Genomic DNA, 22968 nt, shown 5'->3' with positions numbered 1-22968 from the left:
GGCGATGTTCTTCAGGCATGGTGAGCATGTGGGCAGGGGACCATCAGCCCTATGAATGTGGGAGTGACAGGAGAGAGAGGCTAAAAAAATCTGTCTCTGTTTTCTGCACCGACTGTTCACATTCTCATTGAGGAATTGCTATGGTCTGAATGTTTGTGTCCCCTTAACATTCATATATTGAAATCCTAACCCTCGAAGGTGATGGTATTAGGAGGTGGGGCCTTTGGGAGGTGTTTAAGTCATGAGGGTGGAGCCCTCATGAATGGGATTAGTGCTTTAAAAAAAAGAGGGTTCAGAGAGATCCCTCCCCCCTTCCACCACATGAGGACACAGCAAGAAGGACACAACTTATACAGAATTAGGGCCCATACCAACCATGCTGGCACCATGATCTTGGACTATCAGTCTCCAGACCTGTGAGAAATAAATGCTTGTTGTTTATAAACTACCCAGTATACGGTATTTTGTTACAGTAGCCTGAATGCACCAAGACAGGAACTAAGGCTGTTTTTTGGACTTTTGGCCCATCGATGCCCTTATGTTCATAAAAGAACAGAGGTGTAAGAGGTGGTTTAATGTAAGAAATATTAAAATTTTATTTGTCATCTCTCTGGATATGAAGTTTCCGCTTATTTTTTGTTTCAGTGTCTCTTCTTCCACAGAGAGGGACCTTCTACACATAGATTGATGTTCCCAGGATAACAGTGGAGTCTTCTAAAACTAGGATCTCATGGAGCACGGAGGTTGTCTTGTTTCTGATGGGAAGTAAATCTAGATTCACTTCTAGCTAGAAGGAAGCAGGCCAGAAATTCAGAATTGTAGGTCCCTGGGCTGGGTGGATGTGCTAGAATGGGAACCACAAACCTCCGTCACTTATCTTGGCAGATAGAAAATTGGGATTTGGGAGGAAAGTTTTGCATCAGGTGCTCAGACCGAATAAATACTCCCACTTCTTGCTGAGATCCCAAACGCTCCGCACTCCGTCTACCAGGTTGCAAAGGACTGGACTCCTGGACCATGTATTGACTGGAGCCACCTGGAGCACCTGATGACAATTCCATGCCACCATTCACTTTCTGTATTGCTTCCTTTCTTCTTTCCTTTTGTTCTTCTGCCCAGTGACACTTCTGTAATGCCAACACAGATTGACTCGAGCACGTTTCCTTGGTGCCAAAACTGTAAGATGACAATAGAACAGAGAATGAGAGCACAGATTCTTCAGTGGGTTCAAATCCTGGCTCTGCCATTTACCAACTATGTGGCTTTAAGCAAGGCTGAATTTCTCTGTGCCTCAGTTTCCCCATCTGTAAAATGGAGATAACGTCTACCATATCTGGGTAGAGATTAGATGAGATTATGTCTTTATTTAGATGAGATCAAGTACATAGCAGGCACTTAATATTTGTTGTTGCTCTTGTGGTTATCACATTGAAAGAACTGGGTTAAATAAGATGTAATCTCTCAGCAGGGACTTAAAATCTAGTATGTGAGGTAAAAGACACTTAAATAATTTTAATATAGGCAAAAGGAGATAAACATTCTAATCAGTATGTGGGAAAATCACCATGCGAGCTATGGTGGATTAAAAATAACTGCAGAGCTAGGGGCTAGCTCCCATCCCGTGCCCCACCCCCCAACCCCTTAAAACTAGTCCAGCCATGACCTTTGACCAATAGAATGTAGCTGAAATGACTCCAGGTGCCTTCCAAGTCCAAACCATCAGAAGTCTTGTGGCTCCCTCCTGATCTCCTTGGGACACTCCCTCTTGCAACGGAGCCTCCATCTGAGAAATGCCACCTATGGGTGCTCCCATCGGCCCCGGCTAAGCATCAGCTGTCAGCCATGGGAGTGAGTCATCTTAGATGGTCCAGTCTAGCTAGGCCCCCAGACGACTTCAGCTGTACCAGCGCCCAGCCACACCTGTGATGCGCAAGAACGCCTAGTAAAGTCACAGCATTTCAAGAGATAGTAAATTGTTGTTTTAATTCTTAAGCACTAAGTTTTGGGTCATTAGTTATGCAGCCAAAAATAATACCCATGGGAGTTTAGGAGAGAAGAGTCCATTTCCAGTCAAGTGATCTAGAAGGTTTCCTAGAAGAAGTGGGATTGGAGAACGTCCTAGGAGAGAAGGACTGCGACAAGAGGCTCTGGAGAGAAAGTCATCCATAGACACGGAAGTGTTAAAGCAAAGCGTGGAGGCAGGCAAAGGCGGGCTGCATTTAGCACCTGGCAAACAGATCCGCGGCTGGAGTGAGGCCCTGGAACAGACGGGTGAGACGGAGAAAGAGAAGCCCAGGGCATCGTCGTTCAGGGTCAAATCATGGGGACGCGCTCACTTTGTTGCCAGGAAGGAAAACTTGTTCCTGCTCTTGAGTAAAGGGGCTTTGTGGGAAACAACGGGGCCCCATGGGTAAGGGAGACAGGCGTGTCTGCGGGAAGAATGCAAACTGCAGAGCAGGTGGACTTCCCCCAGAGACCCTGGCACTGGAAGGTTGCTCCGGATCCCCCAGTGGCTCTCCACCGCCCCACCCCCGACCCCAATCGCACGCACCGCGACATCCTGAGCGCTCCGCAGCCTCCGAGGTCCCGGGCACGGTGCTCCTGCCCCGGCCGCATCCACGTCCCCTCCGCTCGCTCAGCTCCAGCCACACCACCTCCCTGCTGCTCTCGGGAGAGCAAGCCCGTCGTGGGCTCAGCGCTTTTGCGCCAGTCGGTCCCTCCACATGGCTCATCCCCCAGATATTCACATGGGCCCCTCCTTCCGTTCATTCAGGGGTCTGCTGGCTTCTCGGAGAGACCTTCCTTGACACCTAAATAAAAGCAGTTGTCCCCCACCTGGCCCCCAGTCCTCTTGCTGGTTCTGCTTTTCTTTCCAGCACTTACTACTCCATTTATTTGTTTATTTATTATTATTATTATTATTTTTAAAGATCCTGACTTCACTATCCTTTTTTTTTTTTTTTTTTTTGATTGGAGTTTATTTATTTATTTATTTATTTATTTATTTATTTATTTATTTATGGCTGTGTTGGGGTCTTCGTTTCTGTGCGAGGGCTTTCTCTAGTTGTGGCAAGCGGGGGACACTCTTCATCGCGGTGCGTGGGCCTCTCACTATCGCGGCCTCTCTTGTTGCGGAGCACAGGCTCCAGACGCGCAGGCTCAGTAGTTGTGGCTCACGGGCCTAGTTGCCCTGCGGCATGTGGGATCTTCCCAGACCAGGGCTCGAACCCGTGTCCCCTGCATTGGCAGGCAGATTCTCAACCACTGTGCCACCAGGGAAGCCCTATTTGTTTATTTATTTATCTTTCTAGGTAGATAGTTATGATTGTCCCTTTAGTTTCTTTTAATCTGGAGTAACCCCTTCCCACAGTGTTTTGTTACGAAATAGATTTTTTTCCCTCCTCAGAATCCATTCCTTCCTCCTATGTCTCCATGATGCCACAGCTTACTAAACCTCTTCTACTTTTGGGGGGGTGGGGGAAGAGGACTTTGTTTTTTCATAGACTTTATTTGGTAGAGCAGTTTTAGGTTCCCAGCAAAACTGAGCCGAGAGTACAGGGAGTTCCCATATACCCTCTGCCCCCATATACACATACCCTCCCCCACTATCAACACCCTCCCCCAGAGTGGAACATGTGTTACAAACCATAAATGTACGTTGACACGTCGTTATCATCTGAAGTCCATAGTCCAGAGTTATGGTTCACTCTAGGTGTTGCATACTCTATGGGATGGGACAAATGTATAGTGACAGGAATCCATTATTATGGTATCAAACAAAGTATTTTCCCTGCACTTAAAATCCTCTGGGTTCTGCCTGTTCATCTCTCTCTGTGCCCTAGCCCCTGGCAAACACTGATCTTTTCACTGTCTCCGTCATTTTGCCTTTTCCAGAAAGTCATGTAGTGGGAATCGTATAGTATGTAGACTTCACATTGGCTTCTTTCACTTAGGCTCCTCCATGTCTTTTCATGTCTTGATAGCTTCTTCTTTTTAGTGCTGAATAACATTCCCTTGTCTGGATGTTCCACAGCTTATTTATCCATTCACCTACTGAACGGCATCTTGGTTGCTTCCAAGTTTTAGCAATTTTGAACAAAGCTGCTGCAAACATCCATGTGCAGGTTTTCGAGAGGACACTCCTTTGGGATTGTATAGGAAGAGTATGTTTAGTTTGGTAAGAAATTGCCAAACTGTCCCCATTTATTTTTTTAAATCTATTTATTATTTACCTCCCCAACTAGAATACAAGCACCATGAAGGCAAGGACTTTGTCTAAAGCTTAGAATAGTGTCTGGCATATAACAGGTGCTCCATAAAACTGGTAGAAATCAATGAATGAATAAATGAATCTCAGGCAGTCCTCGGGCTTAAGGTACCTCGTTACTTCTGAGCAGCAGGGATTTGTGGATCTTGGTTTTCACCCTCCTCCATTGTGCTCTGCTTCCTGTTCTTCCCAGGCAATTCCTTCCCCATCTACTCGGCCCAGCTTTTCTCTCACAGCTTCTGCTAACTCATCACCATGGCTTACTCACAGTTCCTCTCGCGTTGCTACCGCATCCCCCTGTGCATCTGTCCAACCTCTGCTCTCTCTGCTGACCTCCCAACTCTCCCTGACCTTCCAGCTGAAATTCCAGAGGCAGAGAGTCTGACTGGGTCAGCCCATTCCCCATTTAGGCAGAGATTTGGGGCCTTTGACTATGTTCTGGGTCTTACATCCCTGCTGATTCAATCAGCCATGGCCATGGGCACAGAGCATGGCAACCAAGACATAGAGCACTACTTTCATGCAGCAGAAGCCCATGGATGCAGCGGTGGCCTTTAATGGCCTGTTGACCAGAGCCTGGGGTCCAGGATGAATAATTAATCCTTTAGAGAGACACTGAAGGCTTCCGAGAAGAGCAGTGATTGACCAGATCTATGGTTTCAGAAAATAACTTCGGCTGCCCTGCAAATGAGACAGTTAGTGACTGAAGAAGATGACGCATGCAAGACAGGTTGGGCCGCCATGGCCAAGTGAGCAGGTGAAGCCTCAGACCAAGCCAGTGACCTTGAAAATGAGGAGGAGGGAGCAGGAGCAAGTGGGTCTTGGAGCTGAAGATGGCCGTCAGGCCCACGAGGCTGGACTTTAGCAGGAAGTCTGGGTCTAGACACCTGGAAATCATAAAGATACCAGTTAAGACTGTAGGGTGGATGGTGTGGCAAGAGATAAGCCAACATGGACATTTGGGGAGATCTCTTAGCTGTAAAAAACAGATCAAAGAAGAAAAACTTGACAAGTAATCTAAATTGGAAATATTTATACAGATGGGTAGGGACTCAGAGAGTCACAGAGCCCAAGAAAAATAGGGAAGCATTTCCCCAGCTTACTCTCATATTCTCAAAAGTACAGGTCCAGAGGGTCCTGTATTAGATCTTGCCCCCACTCCAAACCCCAAGCTTCTAGTCTGTTTTCCCACAGAAGGTAATGATACTTCTTGGGAATCCACAATAGGCTAAAAATACAGCAGCTGGGCTGCAGTGCCACAATTAGTGGAGCTGCTGTCCCAGGAAACCCTCATCACATTTTGCTTAGATCAGAGAGCGGGTTAACTTTGAGGTCTGTCTGAACTCTGCAAGACACCACTGGTGGTCTGCTTCCCGCAAGCATTCAATCTTCACATCCAAGGGAAGAAGGAAGAAGTGCCGGATAGGAGCCCAAAGCAATTTTTCTCTCAGTGACTGAGATGAAAATATGCACCCTAGGACTCCTGACATCTTTGATTTGCATCCTGTCTCCCTACGTCCCTTGAGCTCTCTCTCCCTTTGCATGAATACCTTCCCCAGACCCGAACCTCCTTTGGCATTCACAAACATTAGCACAGCTATGAAGCCCCAAGCCCTTCATCTATGTCATGTGTTGGAAGTAAATGTGGGAATTTCTTTATCTATTAGGACTCCTAATGGCATGCAACTGAAACTGACTGACTAACTGAAATCCAAAGGGAGTTTACTGGAAGCATACGGGGTGACCTTCAGAAAGAATACAACGAACAATCGAGAATCAGACTGCAAGGCGGGAAAACAAGGGAAGCTCCAGGACCCCAGGCAAGCGGGAGATATGCAATAATCTTACCAGAACATTAGCAATAGGAAGAAATCCACTGCAACAGTGCTGTCTGTCCTTGTGTCACCATCCTCATGATTCTTATTTCTGGGAGAAAGAGAACAGTTGGACCCGGTTGGAATTGAACCCATACTCAGACAACATGAACTCACTAACTTTGCAAGACAGTTTAGACTGATGGTAAGAGCGGGTCTCTGGTGCCTCATGGATTTGAATCCAGGCTCTGCCACTTACTAGCCATGCGACCTTGAGGTAGTCCTTTTTGCAATGATCCAGCTTCCCCCTCTGTAAACGGGGATGCCTATCCTTGGGGATTGGTGAGTACTAACTGGGTAAACCTGTGATAGTGACTGGCACAAAGGAAGTCTTCTACAGCTTTGATATTAATACTGCTAGGAACGCACAGGGTCCCTGGATTTACAGTCCAACCAAGAATGACAAGATGAGAGGTCATTCTCTGAAAGGAACCAGGAGCTATTATTAGGGGAGGCTGAGTGTCCACAAAGCAATTACTATCCACAGCCAGTATCTTATCCCTCCGCCAGACTGTAACCACCATGAGGACAGCAGACTCTCTTCTTAATTCACCGCTGCATCCACCAGCACCTGAGAAGTGCCTGGCTCAGTGAACCTTTGTCAAATACGCAAATGTGGACTGCTTCCTTTTTGTGTTCCTGATCAACAAGCACAGTGCTTTGCCTGCACACAATAAGTATTTGCTGATTGAATCTATAGGCCGGTGGGATTCTTAGAAAGGGGAAGAACATTGTGATCAAAGAGATGAACTTGTATTTAATAGGACTCAGTGGCAGGCAAGTGATGGTATAATGATGCTAATAAGCTATAGATGGACTATATTGTTTGTACAGATTAGTGTATTTGTATAGATTATAGGCTGGCTGCTGGCCAGTCTAAAACCTCTAGATCAGCATGAGGGGACAGAGAAACCACCAGTTACTTCCCTCATCACCTTGGAGAGGGGGTGGCTCATCTGTCCCACATTGGTCCTGTCCCTGCCTTGGAGGCACTGCTGGTACCCAATGAGGACACACTGGCCCCCTCCACACTGGCTTTCAGAGGCTCTGTGGACAGGGCTCAGCCAGCCATCTGCCAAGCTTGCTCGCAAAGACAGTAGGATGTCATGGAGGAGCATATTCGATTAGGAATCATGAGAGCTCAGTCCTGGTCCTGGCTCAGCCAATGGTGTGAGGTCTCTTGCTCTCAGTGACCTGATCTAAATAATAGGGTAATCCTTGACTTGGAGCTCATGGAGATGTTGAGCAAATGAAATCACACCTGTGGTGATTTCATGTGGAACTCCTTCTGTTTTAAAAGAGTCATGCACCACAATGTTCATTGCAGCACTATTTACAATAGCCAGGACATGGAACCAACCTAAATGTCCATCGACAGATGAATGGATAAAAAGGATGTGGCACATATATACAATGGAATATTACTCAGCCATAAAAAGAAACGAAGTTGAGTTATTTGTAGTGAGGTGGATGGACATAGAGTCTGTCATACAGAGTGAAGTAAGTCAGAAAGAGAAAAACAAATACCGTATGCTCACGCATATATATGGAATCTAAAAAAAAAAAAATGGTACGGATGAACACAGTTGCAGGGCAGGAATAAAGATGTAGACATAGAGAATGGACGTGATGACATGTGGTGGGAGGGTGAAGCTGGGATGAACTGAGAGTAGCATCGCCATATATACACTAACGAATGTAAAATAGTTCACTGGTGGGAAGCAGCCGCATAGCAAGGGAGATTGGCTCAGTGCTTTGCCATGACCTAGAGGGGTGGGATAGGGAGGATGGGAGGGAGGCTCAAGAGGGAGGGGATATGAGGACATGTATATGCATGTGGCTGATTTGCCTTGTTGTGCAACAGAAACTAACATGGTATTGTGAAGCAGTTATACTCCAATAAAGATCTATTAAAAACAAAAAAAAAGAACCCAACTCAAACTGGCTTCAGTGAAGAGGAGACTTTACTGGTTCATGTTACTGAGAAATCCAGTTTGGGGCACAGTTGGCTTCAGGGGCTCAAATGTAGTGTCAGCATCTGATTTCTCTCCATCTCTCAGCTCTCCTTCTGCTATACTGTCCTCATTTTCAGTCTCTAAACCATGGTCCCCAGCAGTTCCAGAGTCTCATCCCTTCAAGTTCAAATCCAGCCTCCCAGCAGCTGGGATAGACTATGGGTGGCTCAACATGGGTAATGTGGCCAGGCTGGACAATCTGGATGCAGCCACCCTGGACAATCAGGCCTGGGTCCAGTGCCCACCATCCCCATGATGAGTGAGGGAGCTTGGTCAGGCCTAGTTATATGCTTAACCTTCAGAGCTGGGAAAGAGTAAGGACTGGGGCTGGGGGGAGAAGCCCCAGTTTACCTCACAGATTGGGAGAGGAGTGGTTTGCCAAAAGATATTTGGGGTACTATTAACAGAAAGAGAAGTGGCTGCTGGGTGGCTAAAACAACAAATGTGCCCTACACCTGGGATTTTTATATCACATGATATAAAGCATGCATTGCAGCTTCCCTCTCTCCTATGAAGTCTTTTGTCTTCCCCCTAACAAGCTCCTGCAAGCGCCTGAGGAGCAGCTGTCTCACCCTACAGTCATCTGTCTTCCTCCTCTGAACTTGGTAGCCCACAGGACCGTATCACTCACCAGCAACAGGTGGCATTGGGTCATTAGTTATCTTTTTATGTACATGTCCTGTCTCTTCATCCATATAGCAGGATCCTGGAGAACAAGGGTCACATCTTATTCATCTTTGTGTCCGCCAAAGCACTTTGCCTGATGTTTGGGGCATAGCAGACAGTCCCTAAATCTGCTGACAGATCAAACACCTGGTTTATATGCTTCTGGAACTACGGAAGTAAATAGCTTGACTCAACTACAAAACTACAAAGAAAGAGGAAACCTGTGTCCTCTACACCATTTCTGAAAGACCGTAGATCTTTTCTGGACTAACTAATGATGCTGGGGTCAAGATGTGCTGGGGTCTTTTTTCCTCTGCAGCCCCCAGCCACTGGTATCATTCTTTTTAATAAAGGACTGAATGAAGGCCCAAGGAATCTTAGTCTCAGCTGCCCAGTACCCTTGGGTGGGTCATATGCCGGCACAGCCCACCTGGAAGCATGGAGGATGGCAATCTCAGGAAGAGGAAGCAGATGTCTGTCCTCAGTGGCTCCCACCTCAGGCCACAAGGCAGAGCCCCAAGGTCCCATCAGTGGGACTGGCTGCTGGCTCCCCGCCCTGTGCTGATCTCTACTCCCCATCCTCATTCGTAACCCTGACATCCAGCAAAGGGAAGAATGAGAGAGGAGGGCACGGAAAATCAAGAGTCAGATGTAGCTTGGATGTTGAAACCGTCCTCCCAGGTGGTTCATAAGCCCCTGTGGCTCCGATTTCAGAATCCCCTGCGGGCCATCCTGGGCCAGGCGATTTGCACCTTTGTCTCTAATCCCCTCAAACCGCCCTTTAGGCCAAGTGACTTGTCCAAATCCGCGCAGCCAAGCCAGGATTCCCTCACCTGTAAAAAATACAAGGATTAAATCAACGAGCCATAGAGAGCATCCACCTCCTGGTATAGTCACAAAAATCAAATCAATGGGGGAAGAACGAAAAAACGTGGTTGGTAAAGGAGGGAGTGGTAAACGAGGTCAGAAGATGAGTGGGTGGAGCGGCTGAGAGAAAAACCAGGCTGGGGGGTCGGGGGCAGAACAGGAAATCAATTAAAGCTCCAGTCTCTAGCCGCGGCTCGCGCTCGCCCCGCGCTACGCGCTGCCAGGGAGCGCCCGGGAGGCGGTGCGCCGGGTCCCTGGCCCCGCCCCACCCTGCCCTAGCTCCACCCAGTCCTAGGCCCCGCCTTTGGTCCCACCCCTGCCTCCAACCCCACCCCGCCCCCGGCCCCGGCCCGCCTCCTAGCCCCGCCCCCAAGGCCCGGAAGCGAAAGCAACTCCTCCTCTTCCGAGCGGGGTCACGATACCGCCGGCGGGATCTGTGTTTCCGAGAGTGAGGGCTGCTCGGCGGGTCAGGGCGGCCACCGGCTGGAGCCATGACCCCGAACCTGCGCACCGCGCTGATTTTCGGCGGCTTCATCTCCCTGATCGGCGCCGCCTTCTACCCCATCTACTTCCGGCCCCTAATGCGGCTGGAGGATTACCGTGAGTGACCTCTGACCCCACGCGGTGGCCAGGGCCCAGTAACCGAGAGTGACCTCTGACCCAACGCGGTGGCCTGGGCCTAGTAACTGAGAGTGACCTCTGACCCCACGCGGTGGCCTGGCCTCAGTAACTCCCCTCCCTTCCCCACGTGGGGCCATGGTCAGAGCTTGGTTTGCCAGTCAGGAAGACCCGGGTTCGAATCTTGCTTGTGCAGCTTTGTGACAGTGGACAAGTGACTCAACCTCTCAGAATCTCAGCAACCCCTTTAGTAGTTATCTGTTTGTATAATAAAATCATCTAGCCTCCGGTGAGACTCAAAGGTGGTAGTGAAAGCAATCTGCACATAGTAGGTCGACACTAAATAGTAGTTCATACTCATAGTTATATTCACTGAAGTCTTTTTATGTATCTCATTAGGCACACATTGGACCATTTAATTTACACACCCTCACTTTGAGGTAGGTATTATTATCTGTTTTACAGATGGGGAAACTGAGGCTCAGCGAGGTTGTTCAACATGCCCCAGGACACACAGCTAGTAAGTGGCAAGACAAGTATTCCTACTCCCGCCTCTGTTTCCAGACCTTCCAGACACTGAAGCTGGGAATGATAATGTTGAGGGGAGGGAGATGGACCCTAATTATCCTGAGCTTGAAAGTGTTTTTATTGCACTTCATTTCCACTCCCAAAGATGTCTCTGAGTGGATATGTTTCAAACGTAAACTGTTAACCTGGGTTTTTGAGTTTTTCCTCTCCTTTCTCCTCGAATATTTTTCCAGATTCTGCTGTCTTCCTTCATTTTAAGCTGGTTGCTCACATGACAATGGTCAATATCCTGAGAGTAATTTTCTTCCTTAATCATTCAAGTCCTATCATTCTAAAAGCCAAGCTCTCCTTCCTTGAGACCTATACCTCAGCAAGGATTAGCACTTTGATATGTCTGAAACCATCTGTCAGAGAGAAAATATTAGGCATTAGAGGCTCATTTTGTTCTCCAGGAAACCTGAATCGTCTTGAAGATGGAAGAGGGCCAACTGTGCCCCTTGACAATATTAGCGAAGGCTGAAAGCTTGGCGGTTTGAAGGCGAAAGCTCCGTGTAAATGCTCTGCCCATTACAAATGCTACATTTGGTTTCTGAGTTAAGAGTGTTTTAAGTACACAGATTTCCTTGTGGCTTCTTTTCATCAGCCAAGATTGAAATGGCCTCTGCATTCTGCCTTCCAGCCTATCTCCATGCACCATGCGTGAGGGTGAACATGGGGCTGTGTGAAGCCCTGCATAATCTATCTGCATTATCCCTCCTTACTGCATCCTTGCCCCATGCTGTTTTATGACAGCCTCTAGAGTTGAACTTGGGACAAGGGGGTCTGCTTTGGATCCCACTAGAAAAGTTTCAGTCACGAAGACTAGAGCAGTGGTTTTCAACTGGGGATGATTTTTGTCCCCCTAGGGACAATTGGTTCTATCTGGAGACATTTTTGCTTGTCACAAAATGGGCGGCATGGGGTGGGGTAGTGTGAGTGTGCCACTGGCATCTAGTGCATAGAGGCCAGGGGTGCTGCTAAACCGTGCAATGCACAGGACAGCCACCCCTAACAAAGAGTTATCCAGCCCAAAATGCGCATGGTGCCAAGGCTGAGAAACCTTCCTCTGGGTCAGATGCTCAGGGTGTGGGTTTGCGCTGTGTCTCCCAACAACAGTCTTATAGGGGTAGTCCGGAGTCTATGGTTGTCTGAGTCGCCTTGAGACAGACAGATTAAGCCTTTTAAGTGAACATTTAGTGTGTGTGGCTACAATATCTGCATTTTTAACTGTAAGGCAGTCAACACCTGCCCACTTTTCTGGTTCAGTTTTAATTAATTTGGACACTCTTATCTGAGAGTCATAACTGATTCCTTAAACAGGTAATGATACTAAATAGCTAATATTTATTGAAAGCTTATTATATGTCTGACACTCTTCTAAGCACTTCTTATATATCAATCCATTTGGTGCTCATAACAACCCTTCATTGTAGCTGCTGTGTGACCATCATCCCCATTTTATATGTGGACAGACTGAGGTATGGAACAGTTAACTTGTACAAGGACCCACAACCAATGAGTTGCAGATCTGGGATTTGCACCAGTGCCCTTAATCGTTACATCACGGCACCATACTGCCTCTCTAAGAGGGTGAGAGAAGTAAGTCAGATGAGGGTCTAAATCCCTTACTAGAGGAGGACCTTAAGGTGCGTTACTTAACCTCTCTGAGCCTGGCCTGTTTCCTCATCTGTAACAGTGGAATTTGCAGTACTGAATTTACATGTTTTGGGGTGAATTAAATGAGATAACAGGTGTGGAAACACATAGTATATTTGTACACTAGGCATCCCATAAAAACATTTCAAAAATAAGGAACCACAAGGGCAGGGAAGTGAGACAAGGAAATTTAAGCAGGTGGACCGACCCAGGTGAGGCATTCGTGACCGGGTCATGGGGACCCGCTGTGAGGACGGAGCTTCAGTTCATTTCAGCGCATTCAGCTAGCATTTAGTTAGCTTCCGTTTCATTTTTTTAAACTTGGATGTTAGCAATTACTGTGTGTCAGGCACTGTGTTAGGTGCCGGATGTATGTGACCAGACGAGACGGTCAGAGCTCTTCTCTCATGTCACTGTCCTTACCCGTGTCTAGTCCCCCACCCACTCCCTGCACTCTGGGCCGTTCTCCCTGCCCCACTGGTCCCCAGGACCACCCATTCTTTACCCAGCAGTCACTGTGGTCTTTCTGGTTAGTGTGTTGCTGCTGATCTACCTTCTTTGCATTTGTGGTCAAAGAATTCAGACTATATCATTTTGATTTTTTGATAGGTCAAGATTTGCTTTGTGACTTGGTACAAGTCAGTTTTTGCAAATGTTCACTGTGTGCTGGGAATGATGTATATTCTCTTGTTTGGGAGTACAGAGTTCTGTATATGATGGTTCCAGATCATTCTTAATGCTGTTACTTAGATATCTTGAGGCCATATTATTCTGTGCACACAATCTAGAATATTCTGGAGGGGGGTTCAATTATTATTATATGAGTCCTCTTTACCCCTAATATTTCTCCCGAACTCTGTTTTATCTGATATTATCATAGTTACCAGCTTTCTTTTGGTTAGTGTTTTCTTGGTGTGTGTGTGTGTATATCTATATGTATATAGATATAGATATAGATATAGATATACTCTTATATTTAGCCTTTATTTGTCCTTAATTCTTATAACCAGCCTAAACTGGGGTTTTTAAAAAATCCAATCTGATAATCTTTTTAAACTGTTGGATTGAGATCATTTTCACTTATGTTTACTGATAAATATACATTTATTTTTCCTATCTTATGTTTTCTATTTATTCTTCTGTTTCTCTACTTCCCTTTTTTCTCCTTTTCTGCCTTCAAGGTTTCTTTATTTAATTCTCTTCCCCTCTACTCGTTTGAAAGTTTTACATTCTCTTTTTCTTTTGTGGTGACAGTTTAAAGTTAGTCAGTATCTTTACCTCCTATGAAATATACAAAGACCTTAGAATGCCTTAGCTCCTGTCCCAGACACACCGCCCGTCTTGCCTTGTGTTTATTACTCCCCAGATCACTTAGTACCATCAGTGTTTTATACAGTCACTGATTGTTTCTGTTTACCCTCATTCTTTACTCACTGATCCTTCTTTCATCTCACACCTTTCTAGTTTCAGTTTTCTTCATTCTGAAATACATCTTTGTGTTTCTTTGGTGAGAATTTGTAACTGGGAATATCCATTCTTGTGTGTCAGAGAGTGTATAGAACTGCAGGTCTTCCATTGTGGCTGTCGAAAAGTCTATTGTGCTGTTTGCTTTTTGAATTCGATCCTCTCACTTGCTTAGTCAAAATACTTCAGTAACCCTGCTGTCCTCGGAGTCCAGCCAGTGGAAAATCATTGAAGAATTTTAATCCGGAGTGCAAGGTGATCTGATTCACTCTTTCCAGGAATCTCTGTGTGTGACGGAGGGGCTGGGAGGGTCAAGGTTGGAGGTAAGAAGGCCAGGTACGGGAAGGCTGTGCTTCCTGTGACCTCAGGGAGAGGTGACTGTAGCCTTAACCAGAGTGGTGGTGGTTATGGGACTGGGGAGAAGGACTGAATTCCAGAGCCAGATTTAAGAAATAAATTCTCTACAGGGATTTGTGACTGATTAGCTCAGGGGTGAGGGAGGCAGAGGAAAGAGATTGATACCCAGCTTTCTGGGTCCAGCAGCTGAGGAGATATGGTACTAGGCATTATGAAATACAGGAAGTCTGTTTGCAGGACGAGAGGACATGCTAGTTCGGTTTGGGATGTATTGAGTTTCAGGTACCTGGATGTGCTCTTGGAGATTTCCTATAGGCGATGGGAGCTGAGCCACAGGGTCTGAGCTGGAGCTAGAGATGGCACATCATTGACATCGGATGGGAAGCAGAGTCATTGCAGTAGGTGGGGCTCCCAGGCAGTATTCAGAGATTGAAAAAGACAAGCTGGTCCAGGGCAGAATGCAGGTGAACACTAGCATTTGAAGGTCTGAAGAGCAAGTGGTCAGAGGAGGAAGGGCCCTCAAAGGAGTGGCCAGAGCGAGAGGATTAAAACCAGAAGAGGCTGCAGTCACAAGCCCCAAGAAGATAGCTCTTCATGAAAAGGGTGTGGTCAGCAGGGCTAGGCTGCTTGAAGACGGTAAGAAAGATAAAAAGTGAAAATATCCATTGGATTTAGCAAAAAGAAGGTAAAGCTCATTGGTTGTTTTGTTAGAAGTGCTTTCAATGGTTTGATGGCAGAAAGCAGATAGCAGTGGATTGAAGAGTAAATAGTACATTAGGTTGACTGTTTAAAGATGTTGAGCTGTATGGAGAGGAGAATGACGAATTATTTTGCAGCTGGTCAGGGGGGCTGTTGTGTTTTCGTTTTGCCTGGGAGCAGTGGGAGAGCCAAGAGAGCCTCTGGACAAAGAAGACTGCTGGAGAGAGAAGACAATCCATAGAGTAGGAAGTGGCATGGGATCTTGAGATCAGATGGAGGAGGGAGACTTGGACCAAAGGCAGGACACCTCTTCCAGCAACTGAGGAGGAAGGGCAGGTGTGGATACCGCTAGATGTAGGTGTGATGTTGGGAGGTTGTAGATGCTTCCTGTTTGTTGTGGCTTCTGTCCTCTTTGTGACGCAGGAGGTCAGGTGACTGTGCGTGAGAGGCACAAGCCCCAGCCAGACTCTCCCTCCTTGAGACACTCTCTTCCCTGGGCTTCGTGACTGCCCCTCCCCCAGTACTCCTGGCTTTGCGCTTTTGCTCCTGCCTTTCATCCACTCCTTAGCCGCTCTTGTTGGCTGTTTCTCTTCTGAGCATTCTTCATACATTTATGGTCCCCAGAATTCTGGGCAGACCGAGGAGAAGCCCACAGTCCTTGGAAGGGCCGGGCAGACACCCAGTCCTTGAGAAGGGGAGCCAGAGGCTAGCAAGGAGCCCAGGCCATGTAGGGCCCAAGTGTCGAGACACTGCTGACCCTTCATCTAGGCCAGCCTGACTGATGCTGGCCGGCCTGGGTATGGGGAGAGGTAGGCTCTAGGGCCCCTGCTGGAATAAGCCTCAAGGCAGTAGAAAAGAGGCACAAGGCTGCTTAGGTAAAATAAAGCCGAGGGGATCTTCTATGATTTAAAAGCAGACAGGCCATTATCACAAGACTGCTGTATTGAATTTCATTTTGACATTCAGTGTGATCTCTAGCTCTTTCACTAACTCAGCCAGACTTTACGAAGTATTAGGGGGAATACCAGGTCAGTTCCACACGTGATACCTGAGTACTGAAATGAGCACTGGGGAGATGGCAGTTGGCATTGGCAGTTGTCAGTCCCACACCAGAAGTATGGGGACAGTTCTGCTGTGCTTCTGGAGGGAATCCAGACGTTGCTTATTAGCTCTCAGCCGATCGGCACAGCATGGTTCGTGGGAAGAGCCCACATTCAGGGAAGCATACTTGAAGCTATACATATAGCACACATTCAGGCGCTGTAACTTGAAGCCTGGTCTGCCTTTTGTCTCTGCATCCTAGAACCAGACAGTGATCCTGAATGTGGCTTTAAAAAATAACAGCATTTCAGGGCAACCTGTGAAATGAGACAGAATAAGATCATTTTCTGTGATCCTGTTCATTTTTAACTTTAGTTAGATGTGCAGAAACATAAAACCATAGGGTTTTGCCAGAAATCTTGTGTTCATTCAGTCCCCTCATTTAGGTGACTTGTCCAAGGTCAGTTAGCACATTTATTGCTGGCTAGACACTAGACCCTAACTCCCCAGCCTTGTCTGCTGCTTAATGATGCCCTGTTTCACCTGCTTTTAGGACAGGGGAGAGTGTCTGCCAGTAAAGCCAAAGGTTACGTGGGAGAGCTGTGATACCTCACTTCTCCTCCCGTTCCCCTTCCGCCCCCAACCTCAAGTGTGTGGTACAGAGTCAGAGCAGGCCTGCGAGAAATCACTTGATTCAGAAATGCTTCTTACCTTGGAAGGGCATTTTCCCGATTATATGGCAAGTGCTCAGAATATGCTTTTTATTCCTTTCACCTTAGAGTCGAATGAAATGCACAGACTAAAGTCTTATTTTCTAACAGGCCTTACAAATCTGCCTGGATTCTACCACACACCCTTGGTGAGAAACTAAAGTGTTCATGGTATTGGAAGGAGTCCACGCTTCCAATGGCCCTTTGGTCCCCTCAGCCGCTGGCTCACACTCACCCCCAATACACACATCTAGTTCTGGATCACCCCGAGGTCAGACTGCAGCAAAGTGGGAGCACTAGAAAAAGTATTATTTTATTTTTGCTATTTTTAAAAGAGACTTTGAATTAATCATCATGGAATAGTCACAGTGCTGTTGGACTTCCTTGTACTTGTTTTGTAGTTGTGTATTTTTGTTGTTAAAAAAAAAATCCAAACCGACAGAGAAGATCTAAGAATAGTACAATAAATCCCTTTATGTCCTTCACCTAGATTTACCAGTTGTTAACATTTTGCCACATTTGCTTTCTCTCGCTATATATGTTACACATCTATACATGCATACATACATATGGACACGCATATGTTCATATATAATTATATTACATATATAATTATATATTATAATCATTACTACTATTTTGCTGAACCATTTGAGAGTGAGTTGAAGACCTTGTGAGCTTTGATGCCTAAACACTTCAGCATGTATTTTCTGAGCACAAGGACATTCTCTTACATAATCACAATTATCCAATCCAGGAAATTTAATAGTGACACAATGTTATTATGTAATATACAGTCCATATTCAAATGTTGACATTTGTCCAATTACCTCAGGTTGTGAGTTGCTTTTATTTTAACTGTTCATTGGCAGGAGGCGATGGAGGGGGTGTTCCCGAGGTGGTGGTTTCACTGTGTAGGGCCCCGAGGTCAGATTCTGCACCTGCTTTTAGGTTTTTATCTGCTGGTCCTCCCCAAGAGCACCCTCAACTAGTCAGTAACAAGACCACTGAGGGGGCTGGCGTTTGGGCATGCTGTATCAATTTGCTGTGAATGTTAAATAAAGTAGCAAGTCACACAGATTTCACAGTATGGACATTTAATATAAGGATAGGTTTCATGTTCAAAGACTTAAAAATTACGAGGTAGATTCTTTTGCTACCATACAAAAATGAGCCCGTCTGCATGTATTACTAAGTTTTAAATAATATACCTTGGCCCTTTGAGTAGAGCTAAGGATCCTCAATTAAAACTGCAAATCAGGGCTTCCCTGGTGGCGCAGTGGTTGAGAATCTGCCTGCCAATGCAGGGGACACGGGTTCGAGCCCTGGTCTGGGAAGATCCCACGTGCCGCGGAGCAGCTGGGCCCGTGAGCCACAATTACTGAGCCTGCACGTCTGGAGCCTGTGCTCCGCAACAAGAGAGGCCGCGATAGTGAGAGGCCCGTGCATCGCGATGAAGAGTGGCCCCTGCTTGCCACAACTAGAGAAAGTCCTCACACAGAAACGAAGACCCAACACAGCCATAAATAAATAAATAAAAACAAATACTTTAAAAAAAAAAAAAAACAACTGCAAATCAGCTCCCTGCCTTAGCACCAGGGGGCAGAGTCGGGCTTGCTGAGACACTGGAGAGGGAACTTCTAACGGACATCGCAAAGCTCCAGGCCCCATGCTGCATATTTGCGTTTCCATCATTTCACTCCTGATAGAAGCATGCTCACTACTAAAAGGTCAGTAATTAGCTTATCCTGATTTGCCCACATAGTTAAACCCCTGACTTCTGTGTTGCCCTTTTTTCCAGAGGTTGAGAGACATTTGCTGTTTCTCTAATGATAGCAAAACAGAAACCTACTGTCAGCCTCATCAAGATGTGCTTGCTCAGTCCCGAGGGACCAGTTTGTTTTCCCTTTAGCATATCTCGCATTCACAAATAAAGTGTGTCATATCATGAATTTATATAAGACTGCTTTGGCCTTAGAGTATTTATAAAACATTAATGGATTAAAGAACCAGGGGATGTAGATAGGATGCTAATACCGGTTATCACTTGGTAGGAACTCGCAAATCGGTTTAAATTGCCCGTCCAAGCCAAAAAAAGAGGTGGTTGCATAAGGACAAGGATTATAAAGAGATTATGGTCTATTTAAAATAAATCCTCGGCCTCTCTCCAACCTCATTAGCAATTAGCAAGGAGGTGTGAAGACAGGGATTCTTTTCTCTTCACTTGGTTCTCCATTTCACTGTAAGAGGTGAGAACACAATTAGGCATTCTTTTGCCACCAGAAGTCAACTTCCTTTGATGCTCGGCAGCCTGCCAGCTTCTTTGGCTTTGCAGGACCTGCCTCTTGGAGAATGTGTTCCATTCACCGTCTGATTCTCTCAAACCTGGACATCTAGAATGCTTTCTGGCAATCAAGCATGTGTTAAAAATTCATCTCTTCCTTCTTCCATGATACTGGAGAATAGACCTTTTAGGTGTGAAAAATGATATCTGTTTTTGTTCCTGGCACGATCGATGACAGTGTAGTCTTTTACTAGTTGGCATTTTCTAAGAGCATGTTTGAGACACATCCATACTTGGAGACTTACATGGTGACAGCATGGTAGGGCTCAGTCCTACAGGAATTTAACTTCTTAGGAAATGAGATCGCCTTTTGTGTTATTTTAGAAAGTCTGACACCTCAGAGGTCCCATTGTCACCCACTCTTTTGGCATCTCTTGGTCCATAGGGTCTTGGTTGTTGTTTACCTGCTACTTTTCAGAGAGGCCCAGTGGAGCCATCAGACCATTCTGTATAAGCAGCTTCCTTGTGCTGTGTTTTCTCTGTCTTGCTTAGAATTGGATGTCAAGATTCAGATAATCCCTGTTGCCCGGTGTTTTATTTGCCAAAGCAAAACTTAGCGTTGATAAAACTCTCAGACAGGTCACTTAGGATTGACTTTCGGTCACAGCACCGGAGAAGCAAGTTCAGTGAATATTTGATTTGGAAAAGCCCTGTTTCCTATACCTTTATGCTTGTGTATCTTTATGAGAATAAAGAAAACTGCCTAATATTAAAGAAGAGCTAAACGTGGATTTAAAGAAACACTGTCAGCCTGATTAAAACAAAGGCTTGGGGGCTTCCCTGGTGGCGTAGTGGTTGAGAATCTGCCTGCCAATGCAGGGGACACGGTTTGGGCCCTGGTCTGGGAAGATCCCATGTGCCGCGGAGCAACTAAGCCCGTGAGCCACAACTACTGAGCCTGCGTGTCTGGAGCTTGTGCTCCGCAACAAGAGAGGCCGCGACAGTGAGAGGCCCGCGCACTGCGATGAAGAGTGGCCCCCCGCTCGCCGCAACTAGAGAAAGCCCTTGCACAGAAACAAAGATCCAACACAGCCATAAATAAATAAATAAATAAATAAAATTTTTAAAAAAACAAAGGCTTGATTACAACACTTAATTACTATAATATAGTAGTAAACATCCTTTGGCTGCAAGTCTTTCTGCTGAAAAGCCACCATTTGTTTTTCAAGATACTTAAAATAATGTCTTTGTTTTCACAGGCCTTAGGTTTATTCCACAACACTTAGAAAGATGTGTCAGAGGGCTTGAAGCCCACAGACATAAAATGCCCAGTTTCTCTTGGCCTTCGCCTGTGGGACATCTCCACAGAGACTGGCTAAGCTGCTGTCGCTAAAACGCGCTTACTGATTGCGTAGCACCTGCAGTCAATTAGGGAAGCTTCAATTATCCAAACCAAAGCCACCCACTCAAAGATTAATTTTCTGCTCTATTTCCTATCAAAAACATAGCATATTTAGCTCTGGGTCTAGGCCCTCAGTGGAGTACATTTTAGACACCTAAACTGCATCATTTTCCCGTGAATTGTACTTGTTCCTGCAGTTCAGCAGCCTTGCCCTCCTCATATCACACCCACCACCACCACCAGTTCTTTCAAAATTGTTCTCTTTCTGTTGTTTTTGTTGCCTTTCCAAACTGCTGAGATCACCCAGAAAAGATGTTCATTAGGAGCTTTTCTTCTGAAGTACGGCTTGCTTTCTTTCACTGAAAATATCCAGTCTTTGTTTGTTAGGATCTAACTTCTGTAACCTAAAAGCTTTGGGCAATGGCAGCTCTGAATTTAATAGCACTCAGATATATTGTTTCCTAATTGTCCCGTGTCATTGTTCCACGTAGATACAAAGATTTCCACTGCCCTGCCCCCGCAGTCCCCTCTCTAATGAGTAATTTTTCTGTTGTGTTTCCCAGAGAAGGAACAAGCCATAAATCGAGCTGGTATTGTCCAAGAAGATGTGCAGCCCCCAGGTAAATGTAAAAATCAAAACAAAGTCTCACGTGTACTAGTGTGTTGTCGTTGGGAGTGGTGCTTTGCAGCGGGAGAAATCTTTGCTTCGAGGCTAGATTGTAATTGTGCTGTTATTTCCCAGCAGTTGCCATTTTAGAGGTTGCCACCCCAAGACTTCCTCTTAATATGTCACTCCAGAAGAGTTTTTGCAAGTTTGCACGTTTCTCTTCTGCATTTGATAAGTGGGCATAAATGTGTAACAAGTGCGCAATTAGCTATGAAGCATAAGTAGATGTTTTGCAGACATATTTACCAAGCACCTATTTAAACACCACCCTCATGGGAAAATACTGTTTACTTATGAGCTATTTTAATCGATGCGGGATTCTGCTTTATACAGAAGCTCAAAAGTTCCCTGTATGGCTGAATGGTTAGTTACTTTGAGATGATCCAAGTTGGCTGAGAATGAGAGGTTTCTAGCTTATTAGCCAAAACTCTTGTAATCTGTGGCAGCGGTCTTTTTTTTATTCATTTATTTTTTAACTAGGCCGGATACATACCTCCCTGCTGTGGGGCAATTTCTGAGCCATTTAAAAGTCTCTTGTCAGCTGCCGTGGCTCCCCAGCCGTCCTGTTCTGAGGTTCCGGCAGCTTGCCCGCACTAACTCCAACTACATGGAAATTGCACACCTTCATTCTGATGTCATCTTATTTGTTTGGGGTTGAGGGAAGTGGTAGGAAATTTAAAAACGAATCCTGTTTTTATTCGTGTTTCTTTCTATAGGGTTAAAAGTGTGGTCGGATCCATTTGGCAGGAAATGAAAAGGCTATCACCACCTCTGAATATGAAAGTAGACAGAGTCTTCATGCTTTCAGTTCTGCAGCAAGTACAATAAGTCACCTGGCTAAAGAACGATGGCTGGAGAAGAAAACTCTAGAAGGCTGTAAAGAAGAGTACTGTGCACCAGGATTAATTCCCTTCTTAGTATCAGAAGAACCCTGAAACAAATCACACCATTACGAAGGTTTTCATGATTTGGTTTCCTTTCTAAAAATGAAGCTTTCTCGCCCAGCTGCATTTGGAGGTGATCTACTTATTATTCAGTCTCTACCTCTTACCCACTTGAGCTGTGATATGAATACAAGCAACCAGTAGACTTGGGAAGATCCTAGTCTGTTTTGCCATCTTCCAAATAAGACGTTTAGTGAAAAACCACCATATTGAGCAGCCTCATAGGGCTCTTTGAAAATGTTAAAGTTGATAAAACTCTTTGAGGACAAGGTACATTGTACTCTTTAAGAATAAACGGTTCAACTCAACTGTCTCATTGGGAGGGTTGCTGCATGTTGAAAAATAAATAACTATGAAGCAAACCAAACTAAATGGGTATGCATGCCTAGTAGAAATCATGTTGAATTAACTGAAATGAAAATGTGTATATTAAAATGATTTCTTTTTCCTTCACAATGGTGTAAGATTTTTTGTAAATCCTTTTTTGTAAGCGCATTAAATGATACCCAGAAGTATTATTTGACTAGATTATACTTGACTAGGTATTTGACTATTTGGTGTTTGTCAGATTGTATACAAGTAAAAATCTTAAAGGTAAATAGCAAATGTGTTGAGACAAATATTTATTGAATGTGATTCTCTACCAGATACCTCACCAGGTGCTGCAAAGATGAACATGAGAATACGAATTTCTTTCTCTAGTGCTCTGTCTGGCCCCTTACTAGATTATGTGCTTTTGAAAGACATATCTTTTTCATTTTTAGATTTCCCAGAGTGCCTTGCACATTACTGTATGCTGTCTTTTAGATGAGCTGCCTGATGACATAATTTTATTATTGTGAACTGGGAGATGGCTTGACAGACAACTGG

The 22968-nt window shown here is 45.5% G+C and overlaps 1 protein-coding gene across 4 annotated transcripts; it reads left to right on the top strand.

Annotated features, from left to right (window-relative positions):
- Positions 1 to 10064: 10064 nt before the first annotated feature.
- Positions 10065 to 22639, top strand: SMIM20 (small integral membrane protein 20). Of its 4 annotated transcripts, none has more exons than XR_009503328.1 (3): positions 10065 to 10289; positions 18109 to 18531; positions 21051 to 21107. XR_009503328.1 is itself a non-coding variant. In XM_059923233.1 (3 exons), the coding sequence occupies exons 1-3, from the start codon at positions 10181 to 10183 to the stop codon at positions 21906 to 21908; spliced, it is 204 nt and encodes a 67-aa protein (XP_059779216.1). In that variant the 5' UTR covers positions 10070 to 10180; the 3' UTR covers positions 21909 to 22639. The 4 variants fall into 4 exon arrangements, 3 of the variants coding, with proteins under 3 accessions (XP_059779216.1, XP_059779219.1, XP_059779217.1); XM_059923233.1 differs by lacking the exon at positions 18109 to 18531 and adding an exon at positions 21871 to 22639 and having other exon boundaries at positions 10070 to 10289; XM_059923236.1 differs by lacking the exon at positions 18109 to 18531 and adding an exon at positions 10773 to 10827 and having other exon boundaries at positions 10070 to 10289; positions 21051 to 21066.
- Positions 22640 to 22968: the final 329 nt, after the last annotated feature.

This window comes from Balaenoptera ricei, chromosome 5 (genome assembly GCF_028023285.1).
Source record: "Balaenoptera ricei isolate mBalRic1 chromosome 5, mBalRic1.hap2, whole genome shotgun sequence".
Lineage (NCBI taxonomy): Eukaryota > Metazoa > Chordata > Mammalia > Artiodactyla > Balaenopteridae > Balaenoptera > Balaenoptera ricei.
This window is presented reverse-complemented; position numbering and strand designations above follow the sequence as displayed.

What these genes read in the sequence shown, in the direction of transcription:
- SMIM20 (XM_059923233.1), top strand. Translation starts at nt 10,181, where the DNA reads ATGACCCCGAACCTGCGCACCGCGCTGATTTTCGGCGGCTTCATCTCC. An exon ending in AATGCGGCTGGAGGATTACC is followed by an intron (nt 10,290 to 21,050) that starts GTGAGTGACCTC and finishes TGTGTTTCCCAG; the next exon opens with AGAAGGAACAAGCCATAAAT. An exon ending in AGAAGATGTGCAGCCCCCAG is followed by an intron (nt 21,108 to 21,870) that starts GTAAATGTAAAA and finishes TTCTTTCTATAG; the next exon opens with GGTTAAAAGTGTGGTCGGAT.